Source organism: Rhinolophus sinicus, linkage group LG18 (assembly GCF_036562045.2).
Source record: "Rhinolophus sinicus isolate RSC01 linkage group LG18, ASM3656204v1, whole genome shotgun sequence".
Taxonomy (NCBI): domain Eukaryota; kingdom Metazoa; phylum Chordata; class Mammalia; order Chiroptera; family Rhinolophidae; genus Rhinolophus; species Rhinolophus sinicus.
This window is the reverse complement of record NC_133767.1, coordinates 16137054-16151663: the sequence shown is the minus strand read 5'-3', so window position 1 is coordinate 16151663 and position 14610 is coordinate 16137054. Positions and strand designations below refer to the sequence as shown.

The following is a 14610-nucleotide window of genomic DNA, read 5'->3' as shown; positions in this document are numbered from 1 at the left end:
GGCTGGGCATTGTTAGCTTTTGGTAAAATGTTTTAAAACTGAAAAACTTCTCTAAGTAGGGACATCATGTGAGGACTCACTCACGTGTGGGAAGCATGGGACACTCCTGGAGGGGCGTGACACGGTGCCCAGCTACTATGAATGGAGTTTGGCGCACGCCCCCCCAGGGCCTGAACCCAAGGCAAGCCCTGACCCTCAATGACCTCATGAACCATGGGATCTCCAGGGCCCTCCTGCAGCTGTTTCCACCGGCCAAATGCACGCATCCTCTGGTCCCCACCAGCAGGAACACAGCCCAGGAGGTGTCGCTTCTATATCACCCCTCAGGGGAGCCCGGCACCCCTCGGCCAGTTCAAGAAATACGCAGGAGAGCTCTGGTCCTCCAAGCAAAGCAGCACACACACTGCTCGGTTCAGACTTTACTCTTGCTGTCCCTATGTGGTGACACTGCCTCAGCTGGGCCTCCGCTGAGGGGGGTGGGAGACCTTAGAGGCAGTGAGACAGCCCCCGGCCTCTGGGGATCCTGGGATCCCTTAGGGCCCCCACAGAGCCCACCCCACCCAGGAGCTGCGTGGCCAGCACACACCAGACTGGTTCACTCACTGCCCACAGGTGGCTCTCGCCGTCGCCCAAGACTGTGTCCACAGTGCCAAAGGGCAGAGGGGTGGCCATGGGACAACAGGGGACGCTGAACCTGGCTGTCAGGCACGGGCCAGCCACTATGCAGTCACTTCCCGCTGGCTGTCTTCTGTACCACCACTGGCTCAGACAGAGCCTGTCGCTGAAGCCGCTCAATCAGCTCCTCCACGTAGACCTTGAACAGAGGAACCGGCTCCTACAGGGGCAAGACAGCATCACGGTGAGCCACACTGGGGAGGGCAAAAATCCCACTGCTGCTGGCCACACGCCCAGAGGAATGGGCTCCTCAGGTCTGGGCACAGAGTCAAATGAGGCTGCTGGCCCCCACCCCCAGTCCAGAGGGCAGTGCCCTGTCCATGGGACTGGGATTCCTACCGTGGGGGACGTAGGAATCAGGCGCCTGCCCCAGGGTCTCTGCCTTGGGCCCTGAGGTCGCAGATAAACCAAGCAGAGGGAACAGGGGTAGCTGGCTGTGCCATGGGTGGGGGGGGGCTCCCTGACCTGGCAGCTGCCACAGACTCTACACCTTCCTAGGGGACAGACACGAGAAGGTCTCGACTCAGTACCGAGAAGATACTGGCGGACGCTCCATGGCCAAGGAGACCAACAGTTCCAAGAGTCCAGCTCAGCCCTGAGGGTCTTTCTGTCCCTGAAGCTATGAAGTGGGTCAGAGGGCACAAGAGAGGCGCAGGACCTTGCAGGGCAGGAATGTGCCATGTGGAACCCACAGGGCCATGGTGGCAGCTGTGCAGAGGCAACAACTCCCCAAGTCCGCCTGGTTCGGCGGCCCCTCATCCGGGCTCCTCCCAAGGCAGCGCACGTCCCCACCCTGGGTGTCTGGCAGTGCTGGGCGGCTGCGCCCCCAAGAGGGTAGGGCAGCCGGCACTCACACGTGCTCACCTTCTCCTCCAGAAGCCTCTGCTTCTCCATGGCCTCGTCCAGCGTCAGGCCGACCCACTCGGCCTCTTCCTCCTTGATGACAAACTCCTGGGCATGCAGACACAGGGCACGTGGTGAGGCTGGGGCGGCCAGCCAGGAGGGCTCATGGCGGACAGGAAGTCCAGGCCCAAGCCCTCACCTTGTACTTGTCATAGATGGCTGCCCTCCTCTCGGGGTCATTGGGGTGCAGCTGAGGGTCTCGTCGGGCAAGCCGCAGCAGCATGCCTCGCTTCAGGTCCATCCCAAACTTGGAGCACAGGTCCTCCTTCGGGGTCTGGCAGGAAACTAGGCGTGACGCTGGGTGCTGCTGGCAGGGCCCGCCCACTCCGCCATTCAGCCCCACCTGGACCCTCCCCGGCAGCTGGCAGCCCGCAGGCCAGAACACAAGAAGGAAGAGCCAAGAGCAGGGAAGAAGGTAGCTGTGTTCACTTGTGCTCTGGTGGACAACACAGCCACCCACAGGAACAAACTCTCCTGTGGGCAGAAAGCCCGCACTGGGGCTGCCCAGAAAGGGGCACGGTCCCATTCACACTTCACTGGTGACCCTCGGCCCCAGACACCGGAGTGCTGCCGTGGGTGCGGATGGACCCTCCCATCTCTGAGGGGCCATCAGACAGCACTTGCCTTCAGGATGTAGAAGTCGAACCCGTAGGCCTCGTCGATGAGGTCCAGGGTGCGCATGGTCACGGTCACAGAGAACTTCCTGTCCAGGATCTCACTATAGAGCTCACGCTGAAACAGCTGTGGCTTCCACACCTTCTTCACCCTCTTCGAGAGCTGAGGGAGCAACAGAATCCCCATGTGTGTCGCTGCTTCTCCAGACAGACCTAAGCGAGGCTCAGGGCCCCTTCCCGAGACTCGGGACATGGACCCGGTTGCCCACGCAGAGGTCAGCTTCTCCCCAGCCAGCCTGGCACCCCCAGACCTTGCCCAGGTTGCTGGTGTATGCTCCAGACACGCCACGCACAATCATAACTCCGTGGTTCACAGGTCATCACATTCCACACCGGGGTCCGAGAGGCCAAAGGCCAAAGGAGACATCAGCCTGGGGGCCTTCCCAGACTCTCAGCGGTCCCTCCAGGAATCCCACCAGAGGCAGCACGGTGTGAGGGGCAGATAGAGAAGACCTGCCCCCAGGTGAGTGTGTGAACCTTCCAAAGTGTGATGAGACGGTAGTAGTGCCAGCCTGTAAGTGTCCCAAAAAGTGACAGAAGCCACCTATGGCAAGTCCAGCGGACAGGTGACCACAGACCTCTCTCCTCCGCCTCCTCTCCGTACACAGACCGCCTCCCCATCCTTACACTGGATCTGGGCCACCACCCCCTGAGCCTCTGCACTTGCTGTTCCCGATGTGGACCAGCCCCTCTCAGAACACCCCATTGGTTTTACAAGTAGAGTTCCCCAGAACGGTGCCTGTCCATTCATGAGCAGGATACTTTGAGGGCGCGGTCTCCACCAAACTGGAATCACCCCCGGGGCTGGCTGGTGCCCCTCGTGCTCTCCATGCACCTGCGGTGCCCAGCAGGGAGCCCACAGCGCCAGGGCCCCGGCAAGTTCCCCTGGAGCCCGCCCTGCTCACTCACCTTGTCGTTGTCGATATATCGGTGGCCCAGGATCCAGCCCTCGCCGCCCCAGAGCCCCCGCTGGGACTCCGAGGGGTAGTGAATCGGAATGGGCACGTCCTCCACGCGCTCCCGCTGCCCGTTTTTGGGGTTGATTTTGAACTTGGCCCCGTGTGGCCTGTAGTGCACGGGGGTGGGCGTCCGCTCCTCCTCCAGGGAGCGCAGGTAGTACTGGGGCAGGCGGGAGCAGATGCCCTCCCGCAGCCGGAGCTGCTTCCACACACCCACCGGGAACTTGTGCAGGGGCATCGCGGCGAGCCTGGCGAGAGGCAGGGGACCGGCGTCACGCTGCAGCCCGGCTCCCCGCAACCCCCTCGCTGCCCCGCTCCTAACCTAGACTCCCAGCGTAGCTCCGACTCCGGATCCCAATTCTCCGCGGAGCCCCAACCACCTCTCGGAGCTCCGCGCCGCGCCGGAACCGGAAGTCGCCCTACGTCGCCTTGCCTCCTACCCGCCGCTGACTGGCTGCAGAGTCCGTCCGTCTAACCCTCGTCCCGCCCCCTTTTCTACCTTTAGGGACCGTGGAAAATGCGCTGCAGAGATGGAGACAGCTCAAGGCAGTGTTGGCAAGTGCGGCCTGTTTTCCCGGAGCAGCAGCCCAAAGGGGCGGGGCCCTACCTCCTTTTCTCCCAGGAGCACAGAAAACAATGTAAAAACTCTTGCCATGAAATATAACTGTAGAATATTAAATTCAATCACAGCGAAGTCAGAGCTACTTAAAAATATGTCAATGTCTTAAAACTTTTTACCCCCCAAAACACCATGTTTCCTTTTTATAAGCCAAGAGAATGCTACAGTGGCCAAGTGCAGGGTGACTGGGAGTGGGGGAGGCTTACAGGAAGGCCACACTCTGGACAGGAAGCCCCCACAGCCCTGACCCTGGGCCTCAGGGACCCCCGCCTCCCACAGCCCTGTCCTGCAGCCCTTACACCGACAGCAGCCCCCCTGCACTCTGCCTTGGGTAGGGGCAGGGCATTGCTCATTGAGGCAATGAGTTCCCCTTCCCCTTCTTCCCCCAAAAAGGAGGGAGAAAGCCTGGGCCAGGTCTTTGGCAGCCCCCTCCCCAAACACCTGGTTGGGCCAATGCAAGGTGGCCGCCATCACTTCCACTCCTGGGAGCAACTCAAGAGGATTCTCTCCAAACAAGAGCCCAGGGCGTGAGTGGGGACAAACAGTTGGGTCAGGGTGTGCCCTGTGTTGCTGGCACCCACAGTGCAGCCCCCGCCCCAGGAAGCTCTTCTCAGGTGGCCTGCAGCTCCAAAGCTGAGAGCCAAAGGGAGGGGAGAGACAAGGCACGACCGCCAGAAGCCAGCAACCCACTCATGGCCACTAGAACCTCTGTTGTTCAGTGCCCATCAGCTCTCTGGGAATCATGGTCACCTCTCCCCATGACAACTGTATCAACAGGGAGCATCCCCATGTCCAAGGTAGGCTGGCATTCAGGGACACACAGTATCAAGGAGCCAGAAAGCAGGGAGGGCACAGCTCCCAGCCTCAGTGGCGGTGGGGGGCCCACGGGAGGTGGGCTCAGGTCTCCTCTGCTTCCCTGGGTCTCAGATCACAGACTCACAGGGAAACAGGGTGATCGGGGAATCTTTCTCCACATCTCTAAGAGTCCCCAGGCCAGCAGAACACAGAGTCTGCCCCCACATAGTACCTGTGGTCTCCAGGCAGCCAGGCCTCAGCCCCAGGGGCCACTGTAGATACCAGCCGGCAGCTAGCGAGCATAGGGAATTGGGGGGTGTGGTCCTCTCCTCGGCAGGAGGAAGCAAAAGGGTGTGCAGGGCAATTTTATTCAGTTGGAAATCCATCAGGACAGATGTCCCTCTCCCTTGGTCCTGCCCCTGGCTGGAGAGGTCGTCATCAAAGCTGTAGGTGTCCCCAAGCTGGCCGCATTACGTCACCGTGTACAGCTCCTCCCGGTGGTTCTTACAGATCTGATAATGGCAGGTGAGCTTCTGTGAGCAGGACCAGGGCTCAGTGTGCTTGTCACGTGGTGGCAGCAGGAACGCTGCACTCCCCGCCAGCAGCATGTGCCAGATGCTATGGGTGTAGTAATAGTTGTCGCTAGTCATCATGGAGGTGTAGATGGCAATGGCCACAGCGGCCATGGAGATGCCAGGCAGGAGGTAGAAGACCCAGCGCTGCCAGGAGGTGGGGTAGCAGTGGCGCCGGTGCCCACAGCGGTATACCTGCAGAGAACCGTCATATAAGCATTGGCACCAGGGCTGCAGTTGCAGCTCCCAGGGGTCCGCCCAGGTCTGGGCAGCAGGACCATGGGTGTGGGCTACTTGGAAGGGGCTCAAGGGCACAGAGACCTGAAGGGTCCTCAGGCCTGGGCCATGGCATGAAACCTACTGGCAGCCCTCAACAAATATGGAGGACTCAGACCCAGGACCAAGAACATTGCCAGAATGAGGGGCCAGGGTCTCTTCTCCCAGAGCAGGGGTCTGTAGGGAGCCCACACTCTCTCTTCCCCACATGGAGCTCCTTACCCACATGGAGATCATGACTACAAAGGCAAAGAGACAAGGCCCCATCATGTTCCAGGCGCCTCTGCGATCCAGCTGCAAGGACATGGCAAACACTAGCGTGCCCAGGAGAAGCAGAACCTGAGTAAGACACGGATGACCACAGCGTCACAGGAGCCAGGGTTGTCTGTGACAGCACAAGGTCCAGCAAGAGCAAGTGGCCTGAGCATGCTGGTTGTCCCCCTGTACCCCACTGCTCCCTAGCACCTCTGCCTGCCCCCTTGGAGCTGCTGGGAAACTTTGTCCTGCTTTGCTGGCAGGGAGGGAGGGACCCTTCCTCCAGTTACTAAACTGTCTACAGGTCAATTTCCGAGGCACAGCTTAGCCAGGCAGGGCGCTGAGGCATGTGTCTCCATAGGCCAGGCCCAGCTGCAACAGAAAGGTCACCAGTGTCCTCAGTACCAGGGACTCCAGGAGAACAGCTCAGGGCTTCTCAGGGAAGTCTGGCCTAGGGTTGGGGCTCCAGGCCTCCTCTCTGAATAGAGCCCTGGGAGAGAGATGGGGTGGGGGGCCTCACCTAACTCTGCCCCCCACATCCTTTCCCTGGAATCCTCCAAGCAGCCTGCACAGCCCTCTTCCAGAGGGTGACTGGTCATTACAAGAGACAGGAGGTTTCTAAGCACAACAGCCAAACCCGTTCTGGTCTCTCCCATGACACACCACATGCAAGGGCCTCTGCTCCATCAGAGCCCAGCCCCAGGCATCGGGAGATCACTCACATATTTCAGGGTTGCCTTCAGCCGTGCCATGCAGAGGATGGTGACCCAAATGGCCACTCCAGAGCCCAGGAAGTCGCAGTACTGCAGTGTGTCGTAGTTAAGGATGCACAGCACGGCCTCCCCTGGCTGGTCGCAGGCATGATAGAACTGTGGGGCAGGGTGGTGAGCAGAGGCCCAGACCTCCCCACCATCCCCACGGGAGCAGGGGGGCCTACCGTGGAGAAGAACATGGTATAGGCGTAGACGGAGGCCTCCACCAGGAGGCAGCGGTACACGGACAGGGCGATGGGAGCCAGGAACATGAGGTTGCTGAGTGTGAGCAGGAGAGTGGCCATCCTCTGCTGGGCCACGGTCTGGGCCGTGCTGTTGTCCGTGCAGCTCCACCCACGCCAGCCTGTGGACCAACACACCACCGAGGGGGCTGAAGCTAAGCAACCAGGGCCAGGTTTCGGGGGTACTTCTGAACCTCACAGCCTATCCCTCCCACAGGGCTCTGAAGAGAAGCCCCTCTCACCCGGGAGCAGGCTGGGACAGGTGTGGGCATGTGTGGGGCAGGTATGGAACAGGTATGGGGCATGAATGGGGCAGGTATCGGACAGGTAAAAGCAGGTGTGGAGCAGGTATGGGACAAATGTGGTACAGGTATGGACAGGTGAAGGGCAGATGTAGGGCAGAAGTGAGGCAGGTATGAGACAGGCATGGGAGGTGTGGTACAGATTCTGGCAGGTGTGGGACAGACATGGGATATGTGTGGGCAGGGGTAGTACACATATGGGCAGGTGTGGGACAGTTATGGGACACGTGTGGGTAAGTGTGCACAGCGGAGGCCAAGGTCAGGAGGCAGTACCATCTATGGGGGGGTGAATCTCTGTGCTTGGGCAGGGGATTGGGTGTGTGTGGCAGGAGTGGGGAAGAGGGATTTGCCCTTTCTCTATGGGGGTGCTCTCCAACCTTGGCAGAGCCGGGATGGGTTCCCGGAGGAAGGCACAGGGCTGGGAAGCAAAGTGCAGGAGTGTCCGTAAGCCTCAGGCCTGGCCCTCACCTGCCTTGCAGCTGCAGCCCGCATACAGGTAGCCGTGTCTGCGCAGCAGAAGGCACTGGCCATAGGGTCCACAGTCATTCAAGCAGGGCACCAAGTACAAGGTGGTCTCCACAAGGATGGAGGCCTTCTCACATTCCCTGAGAGGAAGGGGCCACAGGAAGGCTGGCTGCCGAGGTCTGCTGGCCAGTCCCTGCCAACGCTCCCATCAGGCTCTTGGACCGTGAACCCAGAGTTGAGGCCCCCAGGCTCTGAGCCCTGTAGGACAGCAACCATGAGCTCTGCAGAAGCCAAGATGCCCCTCCCCCCTTATCCCATCCTACATCCCAATCTGTCTAGGGCTGTGTCCTAGACCGGTGCCTTTCCTTGTGCCCTGGCTCCCAGGGCTGCCTGGGGAGCGGTGACCAGGTGGAAAAGGGGACTCCTTCGTAATTCTCAAAAGGCAACTGACTCTGTGTGGCTTGCAGGAAACTGGGTCACCCCCAAACTCGGATGCAGGCAACCCCATCGATGGTCCTGAATGCAATGATCCAGCCGCCCACCCCAGCTGGCAGCTCTGGGTGGCCCCCACCCCAGCCTCCAAGTTGACTTACTCAGGACTCTGAGGGCACGCAAGCTGTAGGGAGAGGTACCAGTTGTCTGACTCTGGGTAGGGAATGATGAGGTTGGCCTTGCGAAATGAGGTGCTCAAAGACAGAGAGTAACCCTGGAAGAAGGCTGCAGGGGAGCAGGAAGGCCTGGTCAGAGGCGGCCAGAGGGGCTGGCCAGGGTCGCCTCGTCAGACGCTGCGTGCCCATACCTGTGGTGCAGTTGAGTGACGAGTTGAAGCTGAGGAAGGGTGAGGCGGCATTCACGCAGACCATTACGGAGGTGTTGTTGGAAATCACGCTCTGGAAGGAGCGGCCGTGCAGTGTCAGCCCTAAGTTCCCAGCCTGAGACTGAGCACTGTTCTCTGTGGCTCCCACTGGCCGGGGACTACCTGGGATCCCCCCCTCCAGGCCCGGGGACACTCAGCTCGGGATCCCACCCACCACCCCATTTCTTCAGGCACAGCCCTGGGTCTGATGACAGGGACCTGCTGCCCTGTAACATAGGTCTCCCTTTCTGCACATGGTGCCTCTGTTCTGGCCCAGTGCCTGTTGGGGTCACTGTGTTTCCTGAAAGGCCACCCCAAGCCCATGTCCATGATAAAGTCAGTGCAGGAAGGCCTGAGCAGCACCACTCAGCCTGGGCGGGTCTGAGCCTGAGCTGAGCCCGGCCACGAGGCGCTCACAGACAAAGGTACCTTGTTGGCCCACAGGGAGATGGTGAGGGAGCCCCCACTGTCCATGCCCGTGTTGAGGTGCAGCCGCATCACCGAAGGCATGTCTGACTGCACCCGCACCGAGACCCTGTCCAGGGGCCGGAAGTGCACAGATACCACGTCCATGTCTTCTCGCATGACCTGGTAGCTCATGAGGCAGAAGGGGCCACCACCCGCCCTGCTGCTCCTGCCCAGGTCCTGGTAGCCAGGGCTCGGGGGCAGCAAGCCAGCAGAGGAGGCATTGCAACTCTGGTTCGAGCTGCTCTGCAGAAGATGCGGGAAGTTCACAATCCATGGCCTACAGGCTGTCAGGAGGACAAGGGGCTCAGCCAAGGAAGGCCGGTGGGTCGCAGGCACGGGGCACAGCCACCCCTACCCCGCCCTCCCCATGCAGCCCACCTGTGAGAGCAGCTACGGCGCTGAAAGCCACGGACACATAGGGCCCTGCCAGGCTCTTGGCTGTCACTTGCAGCCATCGGTCCCAGGGTGGTGAGGGCAGCAGCAGGCGGCAGGCCCGCGTCGGGCCAGTGCAGGTGAGCACCTTCTGAAAGTTACTGGGCAGGGTGGCCGACCCCACGGTGAGACGCACGGGGCAGCCCAGGCTCCCGTTGGATGCACAGCCCAGCAGCTCCAGCTGCAGCTCCTGGGTATACTCGGGGATGAAGATTCTGCAGCCAAAGGCAACGGGCTCACTGGGACTGGGGGCTTCCCATGGCCTCCCCTCACGGCTCACACTCAGGGTGATGGCCCTACTTCCCAGCACAACACCCAGACACAGGCTCCCACCCTTCTCACCCGCACAGTGAGGACCGCGGTACCACCTACTCCACCAAACCTAGAGGCGGGGCCTCCCGTACAGCCCCCACTCACTTGAGGTAGCTGGGGTGGGAGACGAGGGTCTGCGGAAGGGGCACGTCGGGCTCCAGGATGGAGACCTCAACCACCCGCACGACCACCATGTCAGGCTGGAAGATGTAGGCACAGGTGGGAACAAAGCCCTAGGGAGAGAATGAGAGGTAGGGGAGGGAACCCGCAGGCACCGGGTTGGGCAGAGACCAGAGAGCTCAGGCCAAGGACGGGGAAAGGGGTGGGGTTGCGGGGGGTGGGGTTGGGGGGGTGGGGAGGCAGGGTTGCAGCGCCTAGACAAGGTCTGCCCTGAGAAGGTGAACAGGGACCAGCCATTCCTGCACTGGGATGTCCTGCACCCTCATCCTTAGCAGGCAGACCCCTCACCTTCAACTCAATCTTCTGGGAGGAGGGAGGCAGGTGGGCAGCCACAAACCAGTCCCCGGGCGCTGGGTGAGAGACATTGACAGAAGTGTTGCTCTGCAGCATCTTGATGAGGAAGGAGGGCTGCACAGAGGTGTTGGCAGGAAAGCTGGTGCCCAGTGGGTTGATGACCGGAGGGGCGCCATAGCGGAAGTATCTAGAGGCGGGATAGCAGGGCAGGCATCAGATGTGGGCCTTGGCCCTGGCTCGGGCAGGCAGGCAGGTGGGTGGGTGGGCACCTACACAGTGATCTCCACATTGGTGCATGTGGGGCCACCACCCCGGGACACTTGCAGCAGCCAGCGCAGCAGCACGGTGTCCGGGGGTACTCGGAAGTGGAAGAGTCTGGCGCTGCCATACCAGCTGTAGAAAGACAGCTTCTGCGGGGACTGCGAGAACTGCTCAGATACCAGCCTGATGTCTGCGGGGAGAAGGCACTGTCAGCCAGGCTGGGGGTGCCCCGAGGCACCCATCTCCCCATGGGGTGAAAAAAGAGAAATTCAGAGGCCCTTCTGCCCCAGCATGGCCCCAGAGAGAAAGAAGAGGGAAGCCAGGGTGGCGGGGGAGTGTCTGGAGCCCCTGGGCTGGCACTCCAACTTTGACCTTGGCAAAGGTCACTGTCCCCCTCTAGGCCCTGGCAGTTGTCTCTGGCAAATGGTCCCACTTGACAGGTGAGGGGGGTTGGGTCTGGAGGCTGGCTGCCTGCCCAGGCCCATGATGACTTGGGGCACAGCCAGACTGGAGCCTGAGTCCCCCGTTACGCAGAGAGGTGGCAAGCAGAGACCCTGCAGGGGAGGGGAGAAAGGGGATCAGCCTGGCCAGCCGGGGTGATCGGGGGACAGATGGTCCCCATGCTCCCATGGGTACATGTCCATACAGAGCGGCACAGGGATGAGGCAGAGCCCATGACAGACAGACTACCCATGGCCCCACCTGTGGGTCCCCCATGCCCCAATCCCAGCAGGGGCTCTCAGGCCCCTCCTGGAGTGTCCAATGACTGGGGCACAACCTCCATCAGAGCATGTGTCTGGGTCCCACAGTATAATCGCCTGCTCCATGAGTGGGTGAGGGTGCCCACCTGGGACCCTCCCTATTGGGGCCCCCATAGAACTGGCACTCTGGGTACTCTCTGCACTCCCCTAGGTGGCTGACCAGGCCTGGGGTCTGGCCATAGGTGCCTGGGCTGGACGGCAGGGAGCCTGGCCCCAGCAGCAGCTCTGGCCTCATGCTCCCAGTGACCTTGAGTGTTCCTTCCCCTCCCAATCCCAGCTTCCTCTTCCACTTCCTGTGATTTGGCCAGGTGAATAGCAACTCCCCTGGGGTGCCCCTCCCTCCAAAGTTAATGGACATTAAAGTGCTTTCAGAAGAAATACTTTGGACACAGCAGGGTGTGACCTCACTTTCCTCCAAACTGGGTGCCTCCCGCTGCCTGCTGGGAAAGTGGCCAGCTCACACGCAGGCCCGATCAGCCCGATCAGTGTGAGCCAGGTAAGCAGGTAAGAGAGCCAGGTAAGCAGCTGGCTCTCCTGCCAGCCTCCTGACCCTCCCATGGAGGAACGTGGAGAAAAGATAACCCACCAGCAAAGCCAGTCGGAGCTCCAGAGGAGCCCACCATGGGGCGCTAGACAGAAGTAGGCTCCATGCAGGAGCTTCGGGCTTTCCAGGTGTCTTCTGGCCACCACGTCCCACCCATCAGGCTGTGGCCTGAGTGCCAGGAGGCTAGGAGCAGCTGAACTAACACAAACTTTTCTACGGAGGCTGCTGCGGCCCCTAGGATAACATGACAAGGGCCAAAAAACCTAAGTGCTGGGAGCTGAGGCAGGACAGTCCCCCACCCCCACCTGGGGCCTTAGAGAAACAGTCCGCCCAGGCACAGATGGGGCCCAGCAGGGGAAGTCACACTGCAGTGTACAGCCCCCTGACCTGTAAGGGACAAGGCCTTCTGGCCCCCGCCAGCCCTGGAGCACTAGTCTGTGGACACGTGTACCCAGCTTGTAGCTGTTAGGGTTCATCGGATACACAAGACATAAGAGACCTGCTCAAGGTCACCCTAAGACCTGGTGGTCCCCCACTCCCAGGACTATACAGCCCCTCCAGCATGCACCCCCTCCTCCTGCAGCCCCACCTCCCTGCCCAAGATGCCCACACTGTTATTTTGGTGAACATACCAGGCCATTAGCACATTAGTCTGAGCCAGATGTGGAAGTCACATTTCTGACATCCTGGAGTAAGGGCCATATGTACCCCCACCCTGCCCCACAGCCCCCTCCAAGGACACACGGTTAGGGGGAGGACAAAGAAATTTCCTGAGCCTCTCCTGGAAACCCTATCCCACACCCTCCAAACCAGGACCGGCACTTGATGCAGAGACTCTGCCCACCCATAGGTCCCAGAAGTCACGTCTACAAGGCTGCCTGTCCCTCGGCAGGCCTGGGAGGTGAGGGGCTGCCCTAAGTTTTCCATAAATACCGGACCAAGGGCCAGTGGCTCAGGTGGTTGGAGCACGCTCCTAATGCCGAGGTCACCAGTTCTATTCCCACATGGGCCAGTGAGCTGCGCCCTCTACAGCTAAGATTGTGAACAACAGCTCTCCCTGGAGTTGGGTTGCCGTGAGCATCCGGGAGGTTGGCGTAAGCTACCCTGAGCGCTGCTGAGTGCTGCTGAGTGCTGCTGAGTGCTGCTGCAGGCTGCCGTGTGCTGCCATGAGCGACCGGTGGTCAGCGTGAGTGGCTGGCTGAGCGGCCAGCAGCCAGGGAGAGCTGCTGTGAGCAGCCGACCGACGACTGGCCTCATCAGGGGGAGCGCAAGGCTCATACTACCAGCGTGGGCCAGGGAGCTGTGTCCTACACAACTAGACTGAGAAACAACGGCTTGAACCGGAGTGGGGTTGGCGGGAAGCAGAAGAAAGGGGAAAAAATAATAAAAAAATAAACACCGGACCAGTGACCCTGCACACAGCACTGACTTCTAGGATGGGGCAAAGGGAGAAAGTAAGGGCAGTGGCATCTAATGGAGCAACTTAATTAGGAACCATTTCAGGGAAATTGACTTTCTGTTCAAACTCAGAAACCAGAGGTACAGTCCTCAAAGAAATAGGAGCTTGGAAAAAAACTAGTCACAGAACAAGTCACAGATAAATAAAAGTTAAGAAAGAAACAGGAGCTTGGAGGAGCAAGATTTCAGAGAAGGGGGAGGGGCCGGGAGCAGGGAATGGGAATGGAGGGGCCCAAGCCCCAAGCTATGCTAGATGAGCTGCCTAACTGCCCAGGGGGGCATCTGGGCCTTCACAGCCCTGACAGCCTGGCCACATGGCCCCCTGGGAATCCTAGGCCACCGTGTCAGGGGAGCTTACTCAACACACTCAAGTGTCCCAGCCCCAGACAGAACCCTGATGGGCAGCGCCTCCTGGTCTAGACACCTCCTTGGGTGGGGACTCACAGGGAGCAGAGAGGCAAAGGGAGGGCAAGTTCCCCAACACCGCTCAAGTACCAATTTCCTCAGAACTACCCTGGCCTCCCAGGCTCCTCAGGGCTACGTGGGAGTCCCTCCAACAAGGGAAGCCAGCTGTTGAAAGTGACTGCACTAGGATTAGTGGCCACTGTGGAAGGGGTGGAGACAAGACACACACCGGGAGCCCCTACTCCGGGATCTATGCAACTTTCTCCCAACTCTGCTCCTCTCCCAGACCAGATGGGGGCCCCAGAATCCCACTGCCCAGCCTTTGTTTTTAGTGGGCCTCACAGCTGGAGTCCCCCTGGGACCCTCTGGTCTCCTCCACCTCCGCGAACTGAACGCGTTGGAAGCAGAGTAAGAGGTGGGAGGGCGCGCCCCTAGGGCCAGTCTGGCCGAACCCGGCCCTGGGGGCAGAGGGCGTCCTTTCCACCCGACCGCACGCACACGGGGCGCCCCTCAAGGAACTGACCTGCGTCTCCCACCGGGGGAGGGGACCTGGGCCCTGTGCCCGGGCCAGGTGAGCGCACAGGTGCCCCCAGGTGAATCACAATTCCGGCCCCGCCCCTGGCCGTTCCCCCCACCCCAGTCCAGCTGGCGCCCCCAGGATGGCGCCTGCCAGTCCGCGCTCGCTCACCGTTCTTCCTGCTGTCGCCGGCCGCGGCAGGAGGGGGCCGAGCGAGCAGCAGCAGCAGCAGCAGCAACAGCGGCCCCGCCACTGCCACAGTCACCGCCGCGACCCCGGGCCCGGTCCCAGCCCGGCCCATGGCTCCGCGCTTGACCGGGTGCTACCCGGATCGTGTCCCCGGCCGTCTGCCCCAGCCGCCGCCCGGGCAGCCACCGCCGCCACTGCGGCCCCTGCCGCCGCCGCCGCTGCCCCGGGCTCCCATCGTCCGGGCCGGTCCCAGCAGCCGGCGCCCCGGGCACTTCCGCCTGCGAGGCCCCGCCCCACCGGGAGCCGGCTGGAGAAAGGCGCGTGTGGCGCGGGGACCGCAGAGCGTCGGCCGCGGGGGACGGATATCCCAAGCAGGACGCGGGCGGGGGTCGACTGGGGGGAGGGGACGCGCGGCTGGGGGCGGGGCGGGGGGGCCGAAGCGGG

The 14610-nt window shown here is 61.3% G+C and overlaps 2 protein-coding genes across 3 annotated transcripts; both read right to left on the bottom strand.

Moving 5' to 3' along the window:
• Nucleotides 1-381: 381 nt before the first annotated feature.
• Nucleotides 382-3683, bottom strand: MRPL28 (mitochondrial ribosomal protein L28). Its single transcript, XM_074322536.1, has 6 exons — nucleotides 3534-3683; nucleotides 3162-3459; nucleotides 2203-2355; nucleotides 1718-1852; nucleotides 1540-1626; nucleotides 382-835 (listed from the first exon to the last, which is right to left on the bottom strand). Exons 2-6 carry the CDS (start codon nucleotides 3447-3449, stop codon nucleotides 728-730), a joined length of 771 nt encoding a protein of 256 aa, XP_074178637.1. The 5' UTR covers nucleotides 3450-3459; nucleotides 3534-3683; the 3' UTR covers nucleotides 382-727.
• Nucleotides 3684-4977: 1294 nt separating this feature from the next.
• Nucleotides 4978-14549, bottom strand: PGAP6 (post-GPI attachment to proteins 6). Of its 2 annotated transcripts, none has more exons than XM_019756255.2 (13): nucleotides 14149-14549; nucleotides 10305-10482; nucleotides 10026-10218; nucleotides 9663-9790; nucleotides 9192-9460; nucleotides 8775-9097; nucleotides 8289-8379; nucleotides 8083-8206; nucleotides 7493-7629; nucleotides 6666-6844; nucleotides 6451-6576; nucleotides 5696-5812; nucleotides 4978-5392 (listed from the first exon to the last, which is right to left on the bottom strand). In XM_019756255.2, the coding sequence occupies exons 1-13, from the start codon at nucleotides 14276-14278 to the stop codon at nucleotides 5096-5098; spliced, it is 2292 nt and encodes a 763-aa protein (XP_019611814.2). In that variant the 5' UTR covers nucleotides 14279-14549; the 3' UTR covers nucleotides 4978-5095. The 2 variants fall into 2 exon arrangements, with proteins under 2 accessions (XP_019611814.2, XP_019611813.2); XM_019756254.2 differs by having other exon boundaries at nucleotides 6451-6597; nucleotides 14149-14546.
• Between the last annotated feature and the right edge of the window lie 61 nt (nucleotides 14550-14610).

Excerpts from the sequence above, each read along its gene's own strand:
- PGAP6 (XM_019756254.2), bottom strand. The coding sequence starts at position 14,278 with ATGGGCCGGGCTGGGACCGGGCCCGGGGTCGCGGCGGTGACTGTGGCA. Across the intron at positions 9,791-10,025 it reads CCCAGAAGATTGAGTTGAAG|GGCTTTGTTCCCACCTGTGC; the intron begins GTGAGGGGTCTG and ends TTCTCTCCCTAG. Across the intron at positions 9,098-9,191 it reads CGCCGTAGCTGCTCTCACAG|CCTGTAGGCCATGGATTGTG; the intron begins GTGGGCTGCATG and ends TCCTCCTGACAG.
- MRPL28 (XM_074322536.1), bottom strand. The coding sequence starts at position 3,449 with ATGCCCCTGCACAAGTTCCCGGTGGGTGTGTGGAAGCAGCTCCGGCTG. Across the intron at positions 2,356-3,161 it reads GATATATCGACAACGACAAG|CTCTCGAAGAGGGTGAAGAA; the intron begins GTGAGTGAGCAG and ends TTGCTCCCTCAG. Across the intron at positions 1,627-1,717 it reads CCATCTATGACAAGTACAAG|GAGTTTGTCATCAAGGAGGA; the intron begins GTGAGGGCTTGG and ends CTGCATGCCCAG.